The following is a 22,970-nucleotide window of genomic DNA, read 5'->3' as shown; positions in this document are numbered from 1 at the left end:
TCGGAGTGGTAAATCCAATAATTTGGGCTCCGCTTTCACATCCACTGATGAACTGTTGCTCAAAAAAAAAAAATCCACTGATCAACTCCAGCCGACAGAAACCTTTTATTTCTAAAATATGCTACACTAGCTACTGGATAGATTGAGGCAATTTATTCACACCCATACTTAGTACACCTCCCAAAAATTATAACCTTTTCCATATAGTCATATATATGTAGATAAAACTCATATAATCTCCTACAACTAAAAAGAACAAAACGTGGACATCTTTTGGTGCGACATTTGTTTTGGTTCATCCGTCTACCCACCCCGTGCGATACCCCGCGCGATAGAAAAAGAAACTGTCATCCCTGCGATCCCCGCCTGCTTTGAAGGAAACAAATCGATCACCTGAGGCCACAAGCATGGAAAAAAACAATAATCATGCATGGAAGTAAACAATCATGCATGGAAGAAAACAATAATCATGCATGGAAGGAAACAATCATGCATGGATGGAAACAATAATCATTTACTTTTTTTTCAAATAGTGGTCTTCATTTCGGAGCCCTTCATGCAGTTTAATAATGGCTGGAGAGTTAGGCTTGCGAGAACTTACTCTTAATTGGGTTGCGAGCTAGGGATGTAGCACTTCAATGGGTGTCTTGGTTGAGTTCTACGATTGCCAAAAATTGATGATGCTGATAAGATTGACAATCCTGTAACTCTGTAGTACCTTTCTTTTTTTTCAAAAAAAAGGAGGGCAAATACTACTTATGGTCGAATCTATGTTCTTTTTATTGTTTTGATTTGATGCCCACAGCCCACAGCCCACATGTTAACTTTCAGATGTGTTTGTAAAGAATCAAAAGGAGTTGGCCTAATGCCAATCTTTCTTGTTGTCTTTTTCATTCTTTATATTTATACTAGGTAGCATACCCGTGCGTTGCTACGGGATAACTAACAATTTATACTAAAAACACACGGATCGCACGATAAGATAATAATATTGTAAAAATTAAATACCAACGTTAAAGTGACATTTAATCCAAAAAGCAAAGTTTATGAATTTAACACAGTCACGGAGTGCGCGGCGTCACAGGCTCATAAACTCTACTTTATAGATATTTCCGTGATGCGGCTAAGATAATATTTTATATTGGTAGAAAGAAATATCCGATATCCATTTCTTTCATTGTAATCCATTCATCTGAACAATGTTTGAGGTGAGGACACGGTTACAGTTTTTAGTAGCTTTGCGATATTGTTCGAAGTTATGAGAGGATTGATGTCTTGCAATGATCCTTTCATTAATTTAGTTTTCTATTTCTATTTAATTATTTATTCAGTCTATTTTATAGACACGCCGGTAGATAATGGATGACAAAATTCAAGCATCCATATTTTATCTCTTTGACTTTGAGCATGAGTTTTGTTTTTATTTTTTAATTGATATATTGTCCTTTTGTTTTTATCGTAGCGTTAGCACAGGCATGCATGAAAAATGAAGATGTCTTTACACTACAGAAATCTTTCAAGAAGATCATGCATAGATTATTCTTGTATTGAATAATATATATATACAATCACCTAAATATTCTAATTAAACTATAAAATTTTGAATTAGGATATGAGGTAAGACATGCAAACAGATATTTCAAAACTACCTGTAGAGTCCAAAGAACTTAATAAATAAATTCTTCTGGAGGCAATGCAAATTCTCTCTAATCTTTCATTTGGTGTAGTTAGTGTTATCATAGTATCCGCATGTATTTATGGGAAATAAATCATGAACAAAACGTGGACACTTTTTTGTGCGACATTCCAATATGGGGCCATCGTCCTGCCAATATCCTTAAGGCAGATCACATAAAGAATGAGAGTCCCTCTATGAAATTACTCATAAGAGACTCAAACTTATATTTGATCATGGTAATATTGAATTGCTTTGCATCAAAAGCATCGACAATGATAAATGGTGACATAGATTTTACTATGCATAGTGGGGAAAAACTCAACCTTGGCCTTCTCAGCAGCTTTTCTGAGCCTTTACAGTGCTAACTTGTCCTTACTCAGATAGTCAAGAGGTGCACCACTAAAAAAAGTTTCACCATTGGTTACCTTGACTTGAAAAATATGTTGAAATTAAGAAGTATAACACCTAATTCAACATCTTAGAACAGACATTCAAGTGGATACCTTATTCTACAATATATGTCTATGTGGAATAGTCCTAAAGCCACACATATTTATACGGTGAGTATAACATACTTTGTTTTAAAATTTTATAAGAGATTTTTTAAGACACACAGTATTATCCATGTAACAGGCACTAATATTTACATATATACTCGAACCTGTGTGTACAGGATTATATGGAGATGCAGCAGAACTTATTCATGGATTTATTGACGTATGAAAGAAATGAATATCAGAGAATTCTTTCTGCCGATATAAAATATTATTTTAGCCATATCACGAAAAAGTCTATATAGTAGAGTTTGTGAGTCTGCGATGCCGCGCTCTCCGTGACTGTGTTAATTTCATGAACTTTGTTTTTTGAATTAAATGTCACTTTAACGTCGGTATTTAATTTAACAGTATTGTTATCTTATCGTGTGAGCCGTGTGTTTTAGTACAAAAGATTTAGTTGTCCTGTATCAACGCACGGGCACGCTACCTAGTAGTTGTATTAAAGGATGAAAATCTACAACATTATAGTTCACATCATTTCCATTTGAATAATCGTTTTAATGTTTAGATCTAGAAATGTAGATCTGAATATTATATCAATTTTGTAGATACAAAAGTTATAGATCGCTTCTTTCTCTACAACTTTTATATAATTTTATCTTCATTTAAGTTCATACTTAATAAAAGTATTGTTTTTCTATGATGAGCCGAGAGAAAAAAAAATCCACCAATTGAACCGGGCGGTAGTAGTGTAGTTTTGTATTTTTTCGTATTTGGACAAAATATTTACGTAGAAAACAAAATTAAAAAATATATAAATAAACGGCAATGTTAGCACCCAGACGTCTAGATCGACGCCCGCACTTGGACTAGCACGCTCTGGTCCGACCTGCATTTCACGCGCCCACGCGGGACCCACACCGCCAGACCACGCGTAGGGACCGCTCGCGCCCCTTCTGCTTCTCACGCATATTACAACATGTGCAACACCAGATCTACTTTCGCAACATCCAGATTAAAACATTTGCAACATATGTCTGAAACAGGTGAAACACTTGCAACATACGTCTGAAACACTTGCAAAACACCCAGAAAAACTTGAAAACACGTGTGTAGCCATTGCAAACAAATGCAAACATCAAGATAAAACGCTTGCAACGTACATATGAAAACACTTGCGCTTGCGCGCGCGCGCGTGCACACACACACACATATATACCCATTGCAATATATGCAACATCCCGATCTACTTTTGCAACATCCTTATGAAACAATTGCAATATACCTCTAAAATATCTGAAATATTTGAAATATACACTTGCAACATGCATCGTATCTCGGTACGGCCTCTACTGCTGTCTGCATCGGGGCATCGTAGCCGTAGTAGGAGACGAGGCCAGAGGGCTTCCGTACCAGGGCACGACGCTTCTCCTTGTGCAGCAGCCTTAGTGGCTAGCCGGCGGCCGAGGGAGCGGTCGCCACGCTTGCAGGTGACGCGGGCCGTAGAGCAGAAGATGCATCGGGGAGCAGTGGAGCGCCGAAGTGTATCAGGGGAAGGAGCAGCGCGGGGTGACCGTCAACGGCGGAGCAGGTCACAGAGCAGGAGCAATGGGACGGGCGACAAAGGAGGAGTAGGCGGGGTCACCGTCGACGTGCGGAGCAAAGTGGAGCATGTCTATCGTCTTCTTCTCCTTTCTATCTAACCGGCGTAACGAAAGAGACGGACACGGATACCTAATAAAAAAACGAGTGAGCATTGAGGATGGGTTTATTGGGCTGGTATATAGGTCTAGGAAGGGGCATTGGGACGAACATACGCCCTGATGGACTGCCTTCCTAGTGTTCTCGAAGGCCTTATACAAAAATAACATAAAATGAGCAATTAAGGGCAAAGTCGTTGCTCTAAGCTCAACCAAAAGTACTAGGTAGGTAGGCGCGCTTCGCTGCGCCTGTATGCTTCTATTTGCTTGAGCATCTTGTGTAGGGCTACATTGACGTGTGGGCATGCCATAGTTTTTTTATTGTCTTCTAAAACATTAAGATGGAGGTACTCCTAACAAACAGAAATTGCCAGGCACATGGTGCAAGGAACAAAACATAGTTATGTTAATCCATTTCGCGTATAAGGAGCAGCAGGCATACTAACTGAGAAATTCAGATGCATGACATAACATATACAATTAGTGGCAAGTTTAGCCAGGTAGCACACTGAGGGACAGAATGCTCTATCAATGAATATACAGTAAGTAGTCTAAACCAACTGGATGGTAAGAAGCAGATGGTCTAAGTCTTTGGTAAAGCTGATTGGAAGTGGACGTCAGCATCATTGGCCTTGATAGGACTCCTGAAAGCTATATCTGTATGAATACTCCATTAATGTACATATACAGTTAGTGTTCTAAATACTCCATAGAATCGCTAGGTGCTATCTGTATGTTATATCTGTATGAATACTCCATTAATGTACATATACAGTAAGTGTTCTGCATCAGCTGGATGCGAGAAACGGGTGGTCCAAGTCAATGGTAAAGCTAATCAGGAGTGGACAGTAGCATCATTAAAGCCGACCTAGCTAAAGCTGATCAGGAGTGGCCATGGTAATTTGTTTGATGGCAAATGAACAGAAATATTCAAGAAAAAAATTAAGTAGAGTTTTGTCATGCCTAGTTATGTTTGGGAGAAACTATATAAATGGGCTTTTTCCAGGTGAGATTCACCATGGCCATGTAATCCCTGCAAGGATTGGCATGCAAATGTGAATCTATGATTAAAAAGGATGACATTTTGAATGTAGCCACTATCAGTTTAATTCAAGAATATGTAATGCCAATAGAAGGGGGCTATGAGAATATTTGATAGCCACAATCAATTTAATTCAAGAGTATGTAATGTCTATAGGAAGCTATGAGAGATGATAGAGGCTATAAAATGAGCACATACGGTGCAAGTAGTAGTGATCAGTATGGATCCCTAAAGAAACAATTATAGCAAGAAAAGTGAGAATCAATATATTGGAAAGTAGGATGGTCTGGTTTGTTTAGAGATAGGTTGCATGAAGAACACGTACGTAAAGTCACAAAAAATAAAAACAGATGACAATGTCTGAGTATAAAGCAAAGTGGGTAATTATAGCACAACTTTTTTAAGTTTTAAATGTAAAGTTGTCATGCAAAGTAGAAGGTGATAGTGGAGGGCAATTCTCTTTATGGCTGAGCTACTTGAACAGTCCGGTGAAAATGAGACATATATAGTAAAGTATAATCATCTTCTTCGTTGTGCAATATGCTTAGTGTATGCCTGTTATGTTAGCTCTACAGATGACAAATTTGGGAATAACACGGTAGCAACAGGGGGCATGGGTTCAGTGGCATACCAGAGGCTTAGGTAGCCCTGAGCTGGTGATCATTGCATTGAAAAGAAACTGAAGCTTGACTCTGAACTAGAGGCAACATTCAGGAATCTGACATTGTGTTCATATTTAAGGCTGTTCTCAAAGATTTGGGCTGTACAGAGTACAAAAAAAAATTAATTTCAGACCAGGTTATCATTTAGTACCATATATTGCAAAAGTAAAAAAAACTTTTTAACACACTGTATGCATGCCTTGGCATATATACTTTGGCATTTGGACCTGTAAAGGTGCATGGATCATGTTAATTCTATTTTCAGTATTTTGTAAGCAACTGTGCATGTATGCAGATAAGCTGACCCAGAACATTCTATAATGGAAAAGGATCATTCGCAACAAAAGCAATTAAGGTCTAAGTAATATAATATCGCTAGAGGCTAAATAAATTAACTGCAGAATTTTGCTGCAGGAAATTTTCAGTAAGGCTGCATCGTTTTCTTTTAAGATTTTCTTGAACAAAGTTTCCTTGTCAACATTAACATGGAATCTATTAAGCGAATGAAGGCAAAATTAATAGCTTGTAGCTTCAAATTGTATAGACAAAAAAGGAGGCATGAACATTATGTAGCATTGTAGCGTGATAAGTAAATAGAACAGCTCAAGCCGAAAGCAGGTGCAAATAAGCAATACTACATTCATTAGAACATCAGCAATCCTTAACATTCCATAATGTCTTATTAGGCTTCTGTATTGATACAACAGAACATATTTTTCATCTATATATTAAAGAACAAATTAGCAGCAGCAGCAGCTCCCAAACTAATGTGATAGCCTGAAAAATCAAAGATGTACCGAACAAAGTAATAAGGAAACAGCGAGGAAAATGTAAGGGGACTAATTTTACAAAAAGGGACGATAATAGCTGCGATTAATATAGAAGACACACAATTTGTGGGCAGAATATATATTCGGAGTCCTACAATTACAAAGGTTTCAGACAATTATTTGCATATATGAATCGCATCTGATTAGAAACCACTATCCCTATGGTAATACAAAGTGGTCAGACTTCTCCAAATTATAGTTTATGATATTAATCAGTTGATCTTTCTAGGGTCAAGAATACTAATTTCACTGAAGCCAACAACTAAATTGGATACGAAGCTGAATAGGTAAAGAATAGAAGAATGGAGTGAGCAGGATACACATGCGGGAGTCTTCCCCTTTACTACTTGAATTCCTATAACTATCAACGTACATGAATCAGGGAAGAGCAGGATGCACTTGACAGATAAGAACATATTTAAGTGGGTTTTCCTCTACAGAGATAAAATTTTATTATGCCATCATCACCAAGCAATACAAAGCATGGGTACGTATTGGTACCAACAGCGACACATCGAAGAGAACATACTTACATGAGCAGTGACAATTTTGTATTAGCACTAACTTATTTAGAGCAAGAGAAAAATTAATTGAATGGCAGTGCGATAAACATACATCGATGATAGTCTGTCTACAAAATACGTACACATGAATGAAGCTGTTTGAAACTTGAATTCGAATCATGTAACCCCAATTTTAGTAAACCACCATAAACTGAACTAATAAAACAAAATAAATCGTAGCACTTACCTGTGAGGGAACCATCAAACCTTGTAATTGCCTTTTCCTAAATGACATATGCATTGCCTTTTCCTAAATTCACATGGAGCGAAACAATTGAACTTTGTGTGCCATTAGAAGGAAAGGCGGTGATAGTGCATACTGCATACCCCTCATGTGTATCAGAAATAATGCCTTCGAAGCATCAGATCATCAGCCAGTAAATTCATCTGAGCAAGAAAGGTCCCTGCACCAGTGATATGGCACATTGCGTATGACCTGCACACATCACGATCAGAGACTCTAAGATCTGGGAACACATGTGACTTATATGAAAATAATGTGGACTGCATTTTGAACAATTGGTCATCAAGAATATTAGGTGTAGTACGTACCCTTTAATATTTCACATTGGATAGCCCAACACTGAACTAACTAACGTTAAAAATCTAAAAATAGAGGCAGTGCATATAACAAAGATCGGCACACACCAGACATGAATAGTTCAGGCAATAGGAAAATAACCACAGCAAACTAAATTTACCCTTTAAAAACCAAATGAGGAAGTGAAGCTGTACCTAGAAATTCACAAAGGTCATGTTTGTTAGCCAATAAAAAATACTAAGCTCTGAAATTTTATGAAAGATGGAGAACAAAGAAATTTAGCAGAGCTATATTTTGTGCAGGTACAATTGAACCTTAACTTTGACATTGCCAACACGCCTATGCAGATTAACGATCATAAATTGCAATTGATCGGACTCAAGAGGTAACTTTGTAGGCACTTGTTAACATTAGCTTCTCTAAGATCTAGCTCAATGAGAAACTAAATATCTATGTCCATGTTTTAATGGTCTTGTTGTATCAAACGTTTTGACCTGAACCCAAAAAAAATATAGGATGGGGCGCAGAGGGAATTTTTAAGCCTACAATATACACAATCAAATGTAAACACTGTAGCAATCTATGTTTCATGAGGAAACTGGAACTTGGAAGCAAGTGTGAGCTAATTTTGCCCTTAGGGAGCAACACCCTTTTTTTTTTGGCTTTTGTGACCTCATCTTATAGTAAACATAAGCAAGCAATTCTACAACAGAAGTATATATTACCATATGAGTAATCCATGATCTTTTCATTTTAGAAAAACAAAACATGGAGACTACACATAAAAAGAAGCACACTCCTATTCCCATCATGGCAGGCCAGTTGCAGTGAACAACCGTAAATTGAAGCATATAATGGGAAAAAAAAGCAAGAGTAGGATAGCAAACCAAACACGGGTGTTGGGGGCCTGAGATGAGCGCATCCTATCTGTGAGGAAGGAATCGCCAATTGGTGTGGGGATGTATACTGAGTAGACGAACAGCTGAATATCAGCCATCAAAGTCCAAACCCTACGATAGGAAACCAAGTCAATTTGAGGGAATCAAAGAGGCAGAGCAAAATTAGAAAATAAACAGAGGAAACTGGAGCACCTGGGCGAGACCGCTGTCCGCCATTCTTGCTCCCCTCGTGGCACCTGGGCGTCGTAGCAATCTATGTTTCATGAGAAAACTAGAACTTGGAAGCAAGTGTGAGCTAATTTTACCCTTAGGGAGCAACACCTTTTTTTTGGCTTTTGTGACCTCATCTTATAGTAAACATAAGCAAGCAATTCTACAACAGAAGTACATATTACCATATGAGTAATCCATGATCTTTTCATTTTAGAAAAACAAAACATGGAGACTACACATAAAAAGAAGCACACTCCTATTTGCATCATGGCAGGGTAGAACAACCGTAAATTGAAGCATATAATGGGAAAAAAGCAAGAGTAGGATAGCAAACCAAGCACGGGTGTTGGGGGCCTGAGATGAGCGCATCCTATCTGTGAGGAAGGAATCGCCAATTGGCGTGGGGATGTATACTGAGTAGACGAACAGCTGAATATCAGCCATCAAAGTCCAAACCCTACGATAGGAAACCAAGTCAATTTGAGGGAATCAAAGAGGCAGAGCAAAATTAGAAAATAAACAGAGGAAACTGGAGCACCTGGGCGAGACCGTTGTCCGCCATTCTTGCTCCCCTCGTGGCACCTGGGCGTCGTAGCAATCTATGTTTCATGAGAAAACTAGAACTTGGAAGCAAGTGTGAGCTAATTTTGCCCTTAGGGAGCAACACCTTTTTTTTGGCTTTTGTGACCTCATCTTATAGTAAACATAAGCAAGCAATTCTACAACAGAAGTACATATTACCATCTGAGTAATCCATGATCTTTTCATTTTAGAAAAACAAAACATGGAGACTACACATAAAAAGAAGCACACTCCTATTTGCATCATGGCAGGCCAGAACAACCGTAAATTGAAGCATATAATGGGAAAAAAGCAAGAGTAGGATAGCAAACCAAGCACGGGTGTTGGGGGCCTGAGATGAGCGCATCCTATCTGTGAGGAAGGAATCGCCAATTGGCGTGGGGATGTATACTGAGTAGACGAACAGCTGAATATCAGCCATCAAAGTCCAAACCCTACGATAGGAAACCAAGTCAACTTGAGGGAATCAAAGAGGCAGAGCAAAATTAGAAAATAAACAGAGGAAACTAGAGCACCTGGGCGAGACCGCTGTCCGCCATTCTTGCTCCCCTCGTGGCACCTGGGTGTCGTAGCAATCTATGTTTCATGAGGAAACTAGAACTTGGAAGCAAGTGTGAGCTAATTTTGCCCTTAGGGAGCAACACCTTTTTTTTTTGGCTTTTGTGACCTCATCTTATAGTAAACATAAGCAAGCAATTCTACAACAGAAGTACATATTACCATCTGAGTAATCCATGATCTTTTCATTTTAGAAAAACAAAACATGGAGACTACACATAAAAAGAAGCACACTCCTATTTGCATCATGGTAGGCCAGAACAACCGTAAATTGAAGCATATAATGGGAAAAAAAGCAAGAGTAGGATAGCAAACCAAGCACGGGTGTTGGGGGCCTGAGATGAGCGCATCCTATCTGTGAGGAAGGAATCGCCAATTGGCGTGGGGATGTATACTGAGTAGACGAACAGCTGAATATCAGCCATCAAAGTCCAAACCCTACGATAGGAAACCAAGTCAACTTGAGGGAATCAAAGAGGCAGAGCAAAATTAGAAAATAAACAGAGGAAACTAGAGCACCTGGACGAGACCGTTGTCCGCCATTCTTGCTCCCCTCGTGGCACCTGGGTGTCGTAGCAATCTATGTTTCATGAGGAAACTAGAACTTGGAAGCAAGTGTGAGCTAATTTTGCCCTTAGGGAGCAACACCTTTTTTTTTTGGCTTTTGTGACCTCATCTTATAGTAAACATAAGCAAGCAATTTTACAACAGAAGTACATATTACCATCTGAGTAATCCATGATCTTTTCATTTTAGAAAAACAAAACATGGAGACTACACCTAAAAAGAAGCACACTCCTATTTGCATCATGGCAGGCCAGAACAACCGTAAATTGAAGCATATAATGGGAAAAAAAGCAAGAGTAGGATAGCAAACCAAGCACAGGTGTTGGGGGCCTGAGATGAGCGCATCCTATCTGTGAGGAAGGAATCGCCAATTGGACGATCCTCCTGAGTGCAGTGCAGTGCAGTTATGGAGTTTCATATATAATATGCGTGTATTTATTTGAGCATAACTTTTGGATGAAAAATTATTGGGCGCACGTATGTACACCCATGTACTGTTACAATGCTAGAACGTAGGACGGATCGATCCTCCTGAGTGCAGTGCAGTGCAGTGTAATTAATTTAAGAAGAAAAACTCACGCGAAAGCGACCACTGTTGTCTTGTTCCCACTTTATTTTCTCGATCTATCTTAGATCGAAAGAAATCCAACCGCGACCGCGTCCTTATCTAGAGCAAAGACAAAAGCAGGACTCTGTATGCCGTGGCGGACGGCAAGTGATTGTTTTTAAGCACGTCAGCGTCGCAGCGGACTCTGTATGCCGTTCGCTGATCTAAAATTTAGCCCAAACTAGCTGGTTTTGGGAAAAAGAAACACCGTCGCAACTAGTTGATAAACAGTGTTCGTTGAGGAGGATCAGCCGGCTGGTCTACCAGAACAGCGAGTTAAGCACGCGCCAGCACCACTCGTTGTCTGTCTCCCTCCTAAGCCTATCCCGATTGGAGCCACGGAGGGAACACCCGGCAGCAGCGGCACCGACGCAGTGGCGACCGGCGACGGCGCGACGCCGGAGGCCGGATGGGGATGGAGGTCGGAGGAGGCAGCAGGCCAGCGTCGCGGGCGCGGGCACGCGACCGCGGACCTCGGATGTGGGACGGGGGCGGCAGGATGACGGCGGAGCGGCACGAGCGCGGCAATGGAGCGTCGCGGCCGTGGACTTCGAACGCCTGTGCTTCCATCGGTTTGTTCGGTTAAAAACCGAAGAACCAAACTAAAAACCGAAACAGAACTCCTCGGTTTGTGACTTCCTGAGTAACCGATCGGCCTGTAGTCTCTGGAAACCGAAATTTTCAAGAACCCAATAAACCGAACCGAACACTCGACTAAAACCGAACGCCCCATCTAAGCAGTGACGACGTCGCCTTCCTAGCTATAGCAGTCATCAGTCGTCCTCGATAAAGCATAGGAACAGTCACGGTGTCGTGCCATTTCGTATACTAGCATTAATTAACAACGAGAGGCTAGGAAACGTGATTTGCACACTAATCCTGTCAAGATCAGCGGACGCCAACCGACAACATGCCGTGGCAGTTCAAGTAGTCGACCTTCTAAGGCCAAGAGACACGGTAAAATTCTATAGGCAAAATTTGCCAGGTGACATCGTTAAAGTGTGGCTTTTGCCACGAACCACCAGAAAAAAATGTCTTTGCCAAGAACCATTACAATTTCATGTATATTTGCTGATAGATACTATAGTTTATATAATAGCATTTTTATCTTACATAGGTCACAAAACATATAAATTTGGACAAAATACCCCTGCCCTTCACTAGTTTTGTAGGACCCAAGCCAAGCCTCGCCGGTGCCCTGGAGCCAAAACCTCGCCGCGCCGCCCACTGGCCATACTCGGCGAGCGCTGCAACCAGCAGCAGGGTGACGGGTCCACATGTGAGTTGCGACACTTGCTCCGCCCAGGCGTGCGCCCGTGCTCGTCGTGCCGTAGCGGCGCCCGGCCACGTGCTTGCTGCGAAGCCCGCTCCCATCCTTGCCGCCTGGTCGTGCACATGCGCTCGTTGTGCCGCCGCGACACGTCTGGCCACGTACTCGCCGGGAAGCCCGCGTCCGTCCTCGCCTCCCGGATGTGCGTCCATGCTCTCCGCTCCGCGCTGCCACGCCGATCCTGCCTCTCAGCCATGGTCTCTCCACACCACTAAACCGTTCGCGATGCCCGACAGCATGCTCACCGCGAAGGTTGAGTCTGTCCTCGCCGCCCAGGCGTGCGCCCATGCCCGTCGTGTCGCCGCAGCGCCCGGCCATGTGTTTGCCTCGAGGCCCGCTCCCGTCCTTGCCGCATGGGCATGCGCCTGTGCTTGCCGTGCCGCTGCCACGCCCGGCCACGTGCTCGCTGCGAAGCCCGCGTCCCCACCGTCCGGCCGTGCGTACGTGCTCGACTGCTCGCCGCGCAGCCGCATCGTTTGCGCCGCCCAGCCACGAACTCGCCGCGTGGGACGACGCCGCTGCCGAAAACTGCAGGCACAGCCGGCGGTGGAGAGGGTGCGCCGCGCCGCCGCGGCCTCTCGTCCTTTTTTCCGTGCGAGGCTGCGAGCGAATGAAGCTACGGAGAAGAGAAAGGTTAAGGCAAAAGGGCAAGGGCATATTCGCCAGCCTATTAAAATCAGATAAAATAATGGCTTGAGTGTCTTATAGCATATTAGCAAGGATTTATAGTGTTTTTTTAGCAAAGCCAAACTTTTTTAGTGGTTTGTGGCAAAAGCTACACTTTAACGATGTCTCCTAGCAAATTTTGCCAATTCTATATGCAGTCCGATTTTGAGTTTTGGGGCCAAAAAAAAAAAACGCCTCCAACAGTATCGCTACGTTGATTTCCAAAATGCCGAGTCCTCTATTCCGGTTTTGTAGGTCGGTAGAATTGGCGAGGAGGCGCCGCTCTGCATGACTGCGTCCGATTTTAACGGAAAAAATCTTATCCTTTAACATGATCCAATCAAATATAGACGACCGTTGCGCTTTTGAAGAGACTTGCGGTGCTTCAATTATTTGGAAGGCTATCTATTTTAGATATCCTCTAAATTATAGTTTTTAAAAATCTATTTTAGAGAGTCTCTCGAGGATGCTCTAACGTGCTTGCTAATTGCAATGCTATAGATAAACAAAGGCCACAAGCTGAGGAGTTAACAATTACTCCCTCCGTCCCCACAGAACATGTAATCGTATCCCAAAATTTTTGTAATTCTATAGTTCAGGTTATCTTTTCAGATGGACCCATCAATAAAAAACATTGCACTTTTAGAAAACCAACCCGTCATATGTTGTACTTCGAACGAAGAAGGATGTAGAATAGGCGCATACGTAATTTCACACTTTTATTAAACTTAAAAAATAAGATTTACGTGTTTCGTGGCAGGGAGGGAGTACCGTCGATCCCGTCTGTCACTTACGTACCGAGGAGTGCTCAACACCAACACACGAGCTAGGAAGATTTTGGGGATATATAGATAGAAAAGGTGAGCCGGGGCCGAGGTGGACACCTGAGCCGCTCACGCCGGTGGGTCGTCCTCGTCCCGTGCCGGGAAGTCCGGTCCAGGTCTGGCCCAACCGCGCGGGGACGCCAATGGAAAACGGAGCGGAAGGCCTGTCCGACGCACGGTGACGTGTCCCCGGCGGCCATGCCGTGCCAGCCTTATCCCTATCCGATCCGCGGGACCACCCCAGGCGTAGCGTATCCAGCCGCGCCACCTTTCCCACCCACCCCACGGCCCACCGCCAGGCACGCACGCGACGCGAGGCAGCATGGGGAGCAGCGGGCCCGGCCGTGTCAGACACGCTGGAAATGGACCAAGCGTCGTGTCGTGACGTGACGCGCGCCCTGCCTGCAGCAGGCTGCTGCCGCGAGCCGGCGACCGCGAGGGCGACGGGGGCGTGCTGCGCGGCACCTATACTATACGCGTCGTGTTGGTTTTTTTTTTTTGACAAATTGCTGGGTTGGGTCCTTGCGAATGGTGGTGAGCCGTACCAAACTGACGGCTGCTGCCCACAGGGACGCCTCCGCGGCAGCTGGTTTCGCTCAGCCAGCACCGGTGGGTGGGTAGCCGGCTAGCCGCCACGCATCGCCGTCAGTTATCTTATCCGCCCATGTCCATATCTCTCGCGGATGAAATAGCGACTCGATGCGATGGACTGCTAGTTACCCCAAAAAATAATCACATCCATCCATGGTACTTGGAGTAAAAAAACGCTCGGGGGTGTTTAGTTACCCCAAATTCCAAATTTTGGCACTATGTAAAAAGAAGATTCCCCGTCACATCAAACTTGCGGTACATGTATGGAGTACTAAATGTTAACGAAATCAAAAACTAATTGCACAGTTTGGTTGTACTTTGCGAGACGAACGTTTTGAGCCTAATTAGTCAACATTTGAAAAATTATTACCAAATACAAACGAAATGCTACAGTACCTACTGTGGCTACAGTAACTTTGCCGGCGCCGAATTCGCGCCGAACTAAACGAGGGCCTAGTAGCCCTTGCACGGCAGGAGCAAAGGGAAAAAAAAACAGGCGGTATCAAAAGATGGCAATCCGCTGTTGCACGTGGCCCACCGGATAACGTTTCCCAAATGGAAGCGACTACCAGCACCAGTGCTGCTGTAACATCATCATTACTACGTGATGATCTTATCCTCTCGGGCCTTTTTCCCATCTCCCTTACACGTCAGCAGCAGCACTCACTCCCACGTTACTCTATTCCACGCTCTCCTTGGGTCCACGGAATGGATATTAGGCCCTGTTTAGATTCCATTTTTTTTTTTTTGCTTTTGGCTACTATAGCATTTTCGTTTGTATTTGGCAAAAATTATCCAATTATGTAATATTTAGGCTTAAAAGATTTGTCTCGCCAATTACGGGTAAACTATGCAATTAGTTATTCTTTTTAACTACATTTAATGCTCCATACATGTGCCACAAGATTTAGTGTGACGAGAAATCTTAAAAAAATTTGGATTTTAGGTGGAATAGAGCCTTACTCCATCCCCGCCTGCTATAAAAGGCGCGCCACATCTCCATCCCCGCCTCCATTGCATTGCATTGCATTCCATTCCCATCCAATTCAGATCCAGATCCGGCACTCCACGTCACAAGCAGCACTCCGTTCTCCGTTCCGTTCCATCCAGACCCTGCAGTGCACCACTAGCGCAGAACGAGGATGCTGGCCATCTTCCAGAAGCAGGTGGCGCACGCGCCGCAGGAGCTCAACAGCCCCCGGAGCGGCGGCGCGTCGTCCAACAACAAGCCCCGGAACCCCGACGAGATCCTGCGCGACTTCCACGCCGCGCACCCTACCGACGCCTTCTCCACCTCCTTCGGCGGCGGCGCCGCGCTCGCCTGCGTCGGCCCCACCTCCGCCTCCGCCTCCTCCGGCGGCTACCAGCGGATGTTCTGCGGCCTGGACGACATCTACTGCGTCTTCCTGGGGCGGCTCGACAACCTGAGCGGCCTGATCCGGCAGTACGGCCTGTGCGGGCGGTCCACCAACGAGGCGCTGCTGGTCATCGAGGCCTACCGCACGCTCCGCGACCGCGGGCCGTACCCGGCCGACCAGGTCGTCAAGGACCTCGCGGGCGCCTTCGCCTTCGTCGTCTTCGACAACCGCTCCGGCGCCGTGTTCGCCGCGCTGGGCGGGAACGACGGCGGCGACTCCGTGCCGCTGTACTGGGGCGTGGCGGCTGACGGGTCCGCGGTGATCAGCGACGACCGCGACGTGGTGAAGCGCGGGTGCGGCAAGTCGTACGCGCCCTTCCCCGCGGGCTGCATGTTCCACAGCGAGGGCGGGCTCAAGAGCTTCGAGCACCCCATGAACAGGCTCAAGGCCATGCCACGCGTCGACAGCGAGGGCGCCATGTGCGGCGCCACCTTCAAGGTCGATACCTTCACCAAGATCAACTCCATGCCGCGCGTCGGCAGCGCCACCAACTGGGCCGCCACCTGGGACGACGCCATCTAGGACGACATGTCCACGGCTCTGCTCTGCTCACCAACCAAACCATGTCCCATGTCTGCACTGCAACCTCCTCTGCCCAGCCCTCTCTCCCGTTCGCCGTTGCCCCTGTCCGTGGTCTTTCTACCTAGTTCCAGGCACAAGTCAAGACTTGCATCCATCCATTTTCTGAAACAGGATGGAAGAGTCTGCCTTGTTACTAGAACTTTGTTTTCTTTTTCCCTTTTTCCTGCCTTTTCCTTATCCTGGCATTTGTACATTAGTTTCTCCAGTGCTTGTGGCTTGTGGACTTGGCTGTTCAACATGATGAATAAGAAAGAGTTTGCTTCAGAACTTTGCTAATTAAGCTCCTGGACTGTGGAGCATCGCTATTGTCTGTCCCGACAAAAATGAAATACAAGTTCTGTTAGCTGGCTGACTAAGGCCTGTTCGATTCATATCTAACATTGCCACCTCGGAACACGTCACATTTTCTTCGCCTCGGCTAGATGGCGCATGCCACGACATGCATGGCAGCCCGGAGAGCCGATCTGGTTCTCTTGTGACAGCAAGGAGAATCTCGCTGATACACAAGTAATTCTTGTGCTTAGCATATGTGAGCTCACATACACACTACAGGCAGGAGCATGACCGGAGCAGCGCTTGCGGATGCCCAGGGTGGTGGGAATGGTGTGCTTGGGCCTGTGCGTGTTAACGTAAGAGGAGCAGTTGATGGACTTGCTGGTATTGGGGGAGGGAACTCAAATGTAATGTGCCTGCTGCAGCTTGGGCTCCTATGCGTTACGTCCATAGTGGTTACGTCTTCTCCCGTGTCCCTTACGGGCTCGGTTCAAGAAATGGTCAGCAATTTGCCAAGGACGAATCAGCACCCGCAATGGAGACATTTCAGCAGATGGTCTGACTGCATTGGTTAATCTTAGCCAAGAAAACCACGCTGGTCATCAGCAGGCAGAAATCTATTTGAGTCAGGCATGCAGACAAGATATTGTAGTGTTTCATCTGTTACCACTCCAGGTGGTTCATCTGTCCAGATGCAGGAGTCAAAGGAGCATGAACTTGGGTCAGATTGGGAAACTGCAGAGGATGCAACCATATCATTAGACATGAAAACACCACTTAGTCATTTTCCATTCATTCCGCTTTGGGTAAGACTACTGATATATCTGTTTCTGCGGTTCTATCATCAAAAAGCAGTATAGGACCCCTCATCGAACAGTATGTTATGTTGTTTACTTGACTGCAAGTAATATCTTTGAAGTCACTTTTCCCCCCGAGAGTTTACTTTTGGATTACCTGTTGGATGATTCCTTGTTGATAGTCTGCCAATGAACGAAAAAAGAAATCAGAAATTTCAAGATAAAAATTGATAAGACTAATCAACCAAAATATGTCTGACATTTATCGTATATGGGATGTGGTTCCTTGTTTCTTTTTTTTGAAACTTAAACACGGCTCTAAGGCCTCATATTATGAACAACTAGCTCAGCTGAATCGTGAGCTGCTGCAACATTTACAAAGTTTGGAAATTCCACCTCCCAGGCATGGCATTGCCCCGGGTTCCAACTTCTAGCACAGACAGCTAATTCATGCGCAACATTATTACATTGGCGAGATACATTGAAGATATTTGAAACAACAAAATGCTCAACTAACAGCTCTCTAATCTCGCTTTAAAGATCAACCCACTTGGACAAAGGTTCCTTGACGTAGACCGGATCGCATTTGTCAGCAAGCTTGAATCAGTTTCCAGCACAATGTGTGAAATCCCGTGATGTCTCGCCACCTCCAGCGCTTTCAGGCAAGCAACAGACTCCTCCATCAGAGCATCGAGAGCATGCCCCTCATTGCCTGCTCCTGCTAAGACACCCTCCCCTTGGCAGTCCAGAGCAATGAAGCCCCAGGACCCAATCTTCGACGCTGGGCAATAAGCCCCATCAAAGTGATCTTCAGCCAATCACCCTCGGGAGCTTTCCAGGCACTTGCATTGTTTCTGCTGATCACCGTTCTAATCTCCACGCCTTTTCTCTGATCCTCTAACATGGCGAGGACGTCTCTGATCACCACTGAGCACGATAGTTGTTGCTCCCCAGGATTCACTTTGTTTCTCATACCCCACCATCTCCATAGTAGCAGAAATATTTTGGAACTCAGATCCTGTTCGAAGATCGACACCTTCGACGAACTCCCTCGAGTTTTCCTTTGCTAGCAGTATTCCCCATATATGTTCTAAATTCAGATTCCTCCAGCATTGCAGCACGCCTTTGCACTTCAAAAAACAGTGGCCTCCTCCTCCATCAAACCTCAGACAAATCGGGCACCTTGTATCTAGATGAGAGGGTTGAGTTCGAGGATGTGCAGAGTCTTGCTGATGGTCAGGTGAAACATTCGGCTGAAGTATTTTATGCAGGCTCTCTGTGGAAGGTTAGCTGTGTTGTCTTAAATCTATCCATTCTTCTAATGGCCTACCAGTTAAGTACTGTAATCGGTACACACATTGCTAACTAGTGGGCTGAGTCACTGTCTCATGGACAGACAGGTTGCACCCAAATGATCAGCAGACTCCAATGTGCATCCCTGCGCTCTATGGCAATTCAGAACCCGATTACAGAAGCCGATTTAACTGTCACCTGCATTCTCCTCTGCATTCCTTCTCACCACACGGTCACAAGCACCATAAAGGACGTAAACTCTGACCCGAACATCTTCAGAGAGTGTCCACAGAGCTGCCGACGCGATCCTCTGCTAATTGCTGCACACCAATTGGTATCTGACATTGTGACTGTCAACTTAACTGCCAAAACTAATGAATTAGGCTTGCACCACGTTCACCAACGCAACATGAAAGCAAAATGCATAAAACACACATACATACATACTCATGGCGAGTTGCAGAAAACACGAGTTGCATATAGTGGATGAAGCTTGTGACCTGGGCCAAAACCATGAAACACCAAGAGCACGCCCAGAGGTGGCCGACGCATCCTTGACTGCTGCAAGCCGACTCGCACCCGCACGCCGCCGCCTCATCCTTGCCTGCTGCAAGCCGACTCGCGCTGCCTGCCTCAAGCCGCCTCGCGCCCGCACGCCGCCGCCTCCCCAGTCCCCTCTCAATCGCCCCCTCCCCGAAAGACCGAAACCTTGCTAGCGATTAGCCGATCGTCATCGCAAAGGCCCAGCCAGGTCGGTGCGACGGTAATTTCTCCCTCCAGAATCCAACGGAAACAGAGAACAAAGACCTCCCGCTGCGCCGCGCGGGTGTTCGACGGAATTCCTCGCTCCACCTCCCCCACCGAATCCCGGCCACCGCCTCCTCCATCCTGCCCGTCCCCTCTCCTTCTCTCCCCAAGACACCGAATAAAAGCAGAGCCCCCCTCCCCTTCTCTCTCGCTAGGCTCGCACATCCAATTTGCTCCCCCCCCCCCCCCCCCCCCCCCCCCAAAACCCGACATCAACTCCCCCACCCGTCCCTTCAGTCAAGAAACCATGTCTCGCTCTACCAGTTCGTACTGAACTTTCACTTTAATTTATTGAATTTATAGGTGGGCGAGCCCTCGATTTACATTATCCGTTGGATAAAAATAAATATCATAACCAAGTAGATAATGCGATGGCTGCCTATCTCTTTCGAGAAGGAGTCCTTTTTCCGATACTTACTATTAGGGTAGGTGGCTTTCCACAGAATTCTATAGGGATCTATGAGATCGAGTATGGAATTCTGTTTACTCACTTTAAATTGAGTATCCGTTTCTCTCCTTTTCCCGCTAGGATCGGAAATCCTGTATTTTCCATATCCATACGATCGAGTCCTTAGGTTTCCGAAATAGTGTAACGGAAAAAGAAGTGCTTCGCCGTCCCTTCAGCCAAGAAACCATGTCCAAGACGGACTCAGATTGGGTAACGTTCCTTCGGCACGTCACGGCGTAACGTGCGGCCCTATATCCAGCGTTTAAACATCATCAGATGGCTGCCAACTATCTCCCACAGGATACTTTAGTTTTCCTCCATGAAGCTGGGCGGGAGTGGCTGCTCGTTGGCGCGCGCCGCGCTGGTTTTCGGCGGGCTACGTTGACCCACGCCCGCTACTCGCCATGCAGATGCGCCGTACTACTTTCTTTCTATGCCTTCAGAGCTTACTTCCCTTATGAGACATGGGCGGCTCCTCATCGGGATAGCTGTGACGGTCCTTGGCGTCCCGTGGGTCATGGTGAGCTTCTTCTCTGATCGGCCTACATACCTTCCATGCATGCCTTTCAATGTTCTGCATGCACTGAAATACATAAGTCTGCCTTTTCCATCTAACCAACGTTCAATTGCTGCCATTGCAGAGTATCGTCAGAGCGGACGACATCATCACTGGAGATGCTGATTTGGCGGTGAGGGCCGGCAAAATGATGGGCAAAAGACCTACTAAGCTGATGCGCAAGCGCGCTCCATTCTCTTTGCGCGGATCTCACTGGGGTCGCCGAGATGTAGGGATGAATGAACAAGAAAACAGGGCTTACGCGTTGATCTGTATGGTGTCCTTGCTGAGGGTGTGACTTTGTCACGGTGAGGGTGGTGCATGGTCTGATGGATGATGACATACGATGTTATAAGCAGGAGCATTTTCAGTTTTTCAGTTCTGCCTAACTTTGCTTACATGCTCTTGCCTCTTGGACGAGTATGTCGATCGATTGCGGCCGACGACTGCTCTTGAATGGGCTTCCTATGCTCTTTCACGGAGATGGCGGTTTGAGCGATGTTGTGCTGCTGTTTCGCGGAGATGGCCGGCGGTGAAGGATTCTGAGCTCGACGATTGGTGGGCTTGCTGTGAATGGGAAACCAGATTCATCAGTGTACGCATCTTCTTATTGGAGTTTGCTGAGGTCAGAGGTGATGTTGGAATGTGGTCCGAGTCGGGGGTGCAGTCCTGGTCCTAGCTAGTTTTGTTTTCCTTGATCTGACTCCGAGTCGGTAAACATTAGCTAGCCTTGGTCGGATTGGATCCATAAAAGGGCGGCTCTGAGTTAAGTAACCTGCTGCTCTCTTTTATAAACGCACGGCAGGAACATGCGGCGTTAAAAAGGGCTCCCTGCTGTTGCACTTTAGCAGCAGCAGGGGCAGATGTCGAATGGCTCTCCTGTCGCACTGTAGCCACAGCAGGGGCAGACGTCAAAGTCAGCCCTCATATCCCATCTAGTCACTGTAGCAGCATGACAACCTGACATGTCTGTGTACTATGATTAGATGGGTAGAGTTGTATATATAGTTTGCCACTGCAACTTAGTAAAGAGAGCGAGTTTAGTTCTGCCATCTTCTCTGTAGAGCTTCGACCAACGCTAATGCTTGTGTTGTGTGTGTTATGTTCTCCCTCCCTTCTTCTATCTCTAGCTATAGTGTGTGGTCGGTAACGACAGTGCGTGGTCGGCAATGGTGGTGAGTGATCGACTCACCCGTGATGGAGATTTCTAGGGCTAACAAGTGGTATCGGAGCCGTATAAGTGCCATCACCGGACTAACCACTGGCGATGACGGACGGTTTGAAGATGGGCGACAGCAGCGGTGCTGCTGTGGCTGCCCAGCCACGATAGGAGCTCGTTGTGCGCACGGTACGGGAGGTCAGCGGCACCAGTTGGCCGACGCTGACTCGCAACAACTATGGCGAGTGGTCGTTGACCATGAAGATCAAGCTTAGAGCCCGACGACTCTGGAATGCTGTTGATAAGGGCATCAACAATGAAGAAGACGGCATTTAAGCGTTGGAGGCTATCATCGTTGTTGTGCCATCAGAGTACAGGAAGTCATTGGGGGCAAAGAGCTCTGCTAAGGAGACGTGGGAGGCCATTGCGGCGATGCACGTCGGTTCCGACCACGCAAAGAAGGTGACGGCCTAGCTTCTAAGGCAGGAGTACGCCAACATTAAGTTCAAGGATGGTGAATCGGTGGAGGACTTCTCCCTCTGCCTGCAGACGTTCATCAGCAAGCTGAGGGCCACGGCATCACCATCGACGAAGAAGAGGCGGTTTTCAAGTACCTCCACTCCATACCGATGAAGTACATCCAAATCGATCTTTCCATAGAGACGATGCTGGTCTTGTCCACCCTCACTATTAAGGATGTGACTGGTCGGTTGCGGGCGGTGGACGAGCGCTTGGAGCAGGTGACGACAACGAAGGACAGCGGCAAGCTGCTCCTGACAGAGGAGGAGTGGATTACTCGGAGAAACTCCAGGGAAGCCTCCTCCAGCCGCGGTGGCGATGGCAAGCACCGCGCCAAGGCTTCTTCTTCGAAGAAAAAGAAAGTTGACCCCAACGCCTACCGGCGCTGTAGGAAGACAGACCATTGGGCAAAGGAGTGCCCAAATCGTAAGCAGGAGAAGAAGGTTGACGCTCATCTAGCGCAGGCTGATGATAATGATCAGGCCACTCTCCTGATGGCGATGTTCTGTGCACTGCACGACGTTGAGACCAAGGAGAAGGGAGATGTGATGGCGCTGAAAGGGCATGGGAAAGCTATGAAGGCTATCAACCTCAACAAACCGCGCGCCCAAGTCCATCTCGGATGTGTGGGTAGCGGACAGGTGCAGTGGTAGTACCTGGACTCCGACGCTAGCAATCACATGATAGGCTCCAAGGCAGCCTTCTCCGAGCTCGACGACAACATGACCGGCACGGTGAAGTTCGATGACGGCTCAAGGGTGGTGATCC

At 46.0% G+C, this 22,970-nt stretch overlaps 1 protein-coding gene, 1 long non-coding RNA gene and 1 pseudogene across 5 annotated transcripts; 2 read left to right on the top strand and 1 right to left on the bottom strand.

Moving 5' to 3' along the window:
- Positions 1-4,459: 4,459 nt before the first annotated feature.
- LOC136494129 (uncharacterized) lies at positions 4,460-8,837 on the bottom strand. 4 transcript variants are annotated; one of them, XR_010768522.1, is made up of 4 exons: positions 8,605-8,837; positions 7,300-8,523; positions 7,160-7,222; positions 5,432-5,678 (listed from the first exon to the last, which is right to left on the bottom strand). It is a non-coding gene; the product is annotated as an uncharacterized lncRNA (long non-coding RNA). The 4 variants fall into 4 exon arrangements; XR_010768524.1 differs by lacking the exons at positions 5,432-5,678; positions 7,160-7,222 and adding an exon at positions 4,460-4,532 and having other exon boundaries at positions 8,605-8,834; XR_010768523.1 differs by lacking the exons at positions 5,432-5,678; positions 7,160-7,222 and adding an exon at positions 4,460-4,519 and having other exon boundaries at positions 8,605-8,834.
- A 6,532-nt stretch (positions 8,838-15,369) lies between these two features.
- On the top strand, positions 15,370-16,617 carry LOC136492768 (stem-specific protein TSJT1-like). Its single transcript, XM_066488776.1, has one exon. The coding sequence runs from the start codon at positions 15,493-15,495 to the stop codon at positions 16,288-16,290; it is 798 nt and encodes a 265-aa protein (XP_066344873.1). The 5' UTR covers positions 15,370-15,492; the 3' UTR covers positions 16,291-16,617.
- Positions 16,618-16,789: 172 nt separating this feature from the next.
- LOC136492517 (uncharacterized) lies at positions 16,790-19,660 on the top strand (annotated as a pseudogene).
- The last annotated feature ends 3,310 nt before the right edge of the window (positions 19,661-22,970 follow it).

This window comes from Miscanthus floridulus, chromosome 11, assembly GCF_019320115.1.
Source record: "Miscanthus floridulus cultivar M001 chromosome 11, ASM1932011v1, whole genome shotgun sequence".
NCBI lineage: Eukaryota > Viridiplantae > Streptophyta > Magnoliopsida > Poales > Poaceae > Miscanthus > Miscanthus floridulus.
This window is presented reverse-complemented; position numbering and strand designations above follow the sequence as displayed.